At 49.5% G+C, this 2,500-nt stretch overlaps 2 protein-coding genes across 2 annotated transcripts in view; both read right to left on the reverse strand.

Annotated features, from left to right (window-relative positions):
* The window catches only part of twist1a (twist family bHLH transcription factor 1a), a 1,899-nt gene extending 1,119 nt beyond the window's left edge, over positions 1–780 (reverse strand). The window contains exon 1 of the mRNA XM_030348029.1: positions 1–780. This exon is cut by the window's left edge and continues 158 nt beyond it. Coding sequence (XP_030203889.1) covers positions 1–474 — 474 coding nt within the window. The 5' untranslated portion in view covers positions 475–780.
* An 856-nt stretch (positions 781–1,636) lies between these two features.
* Positions 1,637–2,500, reverse strand: part of LOC115536001 (fer3-like protein) — a 1,670-nt gene continuing 806 nt past the window's right edge. The window contains exon 1 of the mRNA XM_030347658.1: positions 1,637–2,500. This exon is cut by the window's right edge and continues 806 nt beyond it. The gene's annotated coding sequence lies outside the window, so the exon portion shown is untranslated.

Consider the following 2,500-nt stretch of genomic DNA (forward strand, 5'->3'; position numbering starts at 1 on the left):
CGCGTCCAGCTCGTCGCTCTGCAGCACCTGGTACAGGAAGTCAATGTAGCGCGAGGCCAGCTTCAGCGTCTGGATCTTGCTCAGCTTGTCCGACGGCAGGGTGGGGATGATCTTACGCAACGACGTGAAAGCCTCGTTGAGTGACTGCGTCCTCTGTCGCTCGCGCACGTTCGCCATCACCCGCTGCGTGTGCAGGTCGTCGAAGGAGTGTGGACTGCCCGCTTCGCTGCCGCAGCTGCCGCTCTTGCGCCCCCGCTTCTTCTCGGGGTCGGGGCTTTCCAGGTCTCCGTCCCGATCGTCGTCTTCGTCTTCGTCGTCTTCGTCGTCGTCTTCCTCCTCCTCGCGCTCCTCCTCGACTGGTTTCTTTCTGATCTGGGGCGCACGCCGCTTCCGCGCGCCTCTGCGCGGCTGCCGCTCCGTCTCCTCCTCCTCGCTGTTCCCCGCGCTGTCCATCGGGGAGTCCTCTTCCCGCATCGCTCTATTTGTTTTGGAAATCGTTTTTTCAACTCTCTTTAAGTTTACTTTTCAAATCAAAAACAACAGAAACAAGGTATAGACGAGCTTCTGGCCTTGAGTGTTGTGACAGTTATGACGGTAAGGTGCGCGCCCATGCACGGAAAACGGTCAGCTCGAGCCGTCGGGGTTCTTATAGGCCCGCGCACCGCGCGCAGGAGGATTTGGGGGAACTTTGTGATTGGATGAGGAGGAGTGTAACATAATACCTCTCTCGGAGGAGGGGTGGCAGGCCTATAGAGAACTATGCAACATAATCAGGACTTCTATGACTTTTTGTCCTTCAAAATAAATATTATTGAAGGTTAAGTTATAGAATACGCTACGCTTCTATAATTTGTATGACTTAGTTACGCCTATAACTCTAGTTTAGTTTAGTTTAATCATAACGCCAACATAATCGCCCCATACAAATAATATGTTTGGTACACAATTGATATGTTAAGTCTACATTTGAATTGGCCACTTTCAAAACGAGATGCCCTCAAGAAATTTAAATCAACCTAATTTCAATATTTACATCACTAAATTGCATCAAAAAATAATTTAAGCAGAAATGTTAGATTTGTAGATTTGAAAGGCAGTAGGCCTATGCTGGAGACGGTGGCGGTAAAACGAGGAGACACAGGAGGTTGGAACAGCAGGGCTGTCTGCTCGTAAGCAGACAAGGTGTTTATTTTCCCGTCGCAGCCCGGTGTTGAGGTATGCGCCTCGACGGGTTTAACTCCCGCAGAGCCCCTCCACACAGCGGCTCGGGTTTAAAAGACGGGCCGTCCCGGGGAGCGCTCAGGGCGGATCCGAGCTCACAGCGGGGTCGCTGATGCGGCTGACGGCTGGAAAGTTAAGTCAACAGCGGAGGTGAGAAAGAGCGAATGGCAGACCCGCAGACACGTACACGCGCAAATAAGCAGGCATGTCTTATATACGCACACACACACACACACACACACACACACACACACACACACACACACACACACACACACACACACACACGCACACACAAACAAGTTCACGCACACACGCACACACATGTTGTCACTGTGTGTGTGTGTGTGTGTGTGTGTGTGTGTGTGTGTGTGTGTGTGTGTGTGTGTGTGTGTGTGTGTGTTTGTGTGTGAGTGTGTGTGCGTGCGTGGCTAAGACTTTCCTGCTCGACAAGCACGAACACACAAGCATGAACACACACACACACACACACACACACACACACACACACACACACACACACACACACACACACACACACACACACACACACACGCACACGCACACAAACGCGCACACACCTGCTTCATGCACAAGTCTCCTTTCTTGTTTAGTTTTTTGCATTTTTGCTGCATTACTTTGTGAAATGTTCTATTGCTTGTCTCTTTCTTCGACACCATTCAGCCAAGCCCACGGGCAGTCCTTAAGACGGCGATGATGTCTGCGTTGGGTTTAGGCCTAAAGGGCCCAGCACCCAAATGTCTCGTAGGCCTGACAGACTCATCAAGGCTCATGATTAAAAGTGACATAATTTCCTGCTCTTTGAGTCTTTTTCTACCCCGAGACCTCGCGTGTTCACCTCCATAGGTGAACACGCCGTGAGGTTGACGGTGTTGCTCTCCACGGTTCTGAAATCCTGCAGGACAACACCGGCTCATCACTCATCACGACACACATCAGACTCCTCTACCTGGGAGCTCCATGAATGAACAGATGCTCAACCACAAGCATGAAGGGTCAGTTGTTATTGTCATATTAGGTTATCCAAACCACACAGAAACCACATATTTGGAAGTGCTACGAAACAATTCACTCATCTAAAACGCACCATGAAAGTGTGTTAAATACATCGCAATCACATCTACAGTTTATAATACGTGGTGTGCTATGCAAAAATTAATGTAGACATAAAATGAAATAGCATCAAACAAACTTTTTTTTTAAATATAAGCGGCAGGTTAAGACTAAACGGGTTCTCGGACAGTCACAGACCGCTTCC

The sequence above is a fragment of the Gadus morhua genome, chromosome 22, assembly GCF_902167405.1.
Source record: "Gadus morhua chromosome 22, gadMor3.0, whole genome shotgun sequence".
Classification (NCBI taxonomy): Eukaryota; Metazoa; Chordata; class Actinopteri; order Gadiformes; family Gadidae; genus Gadus; species Gadus morhua.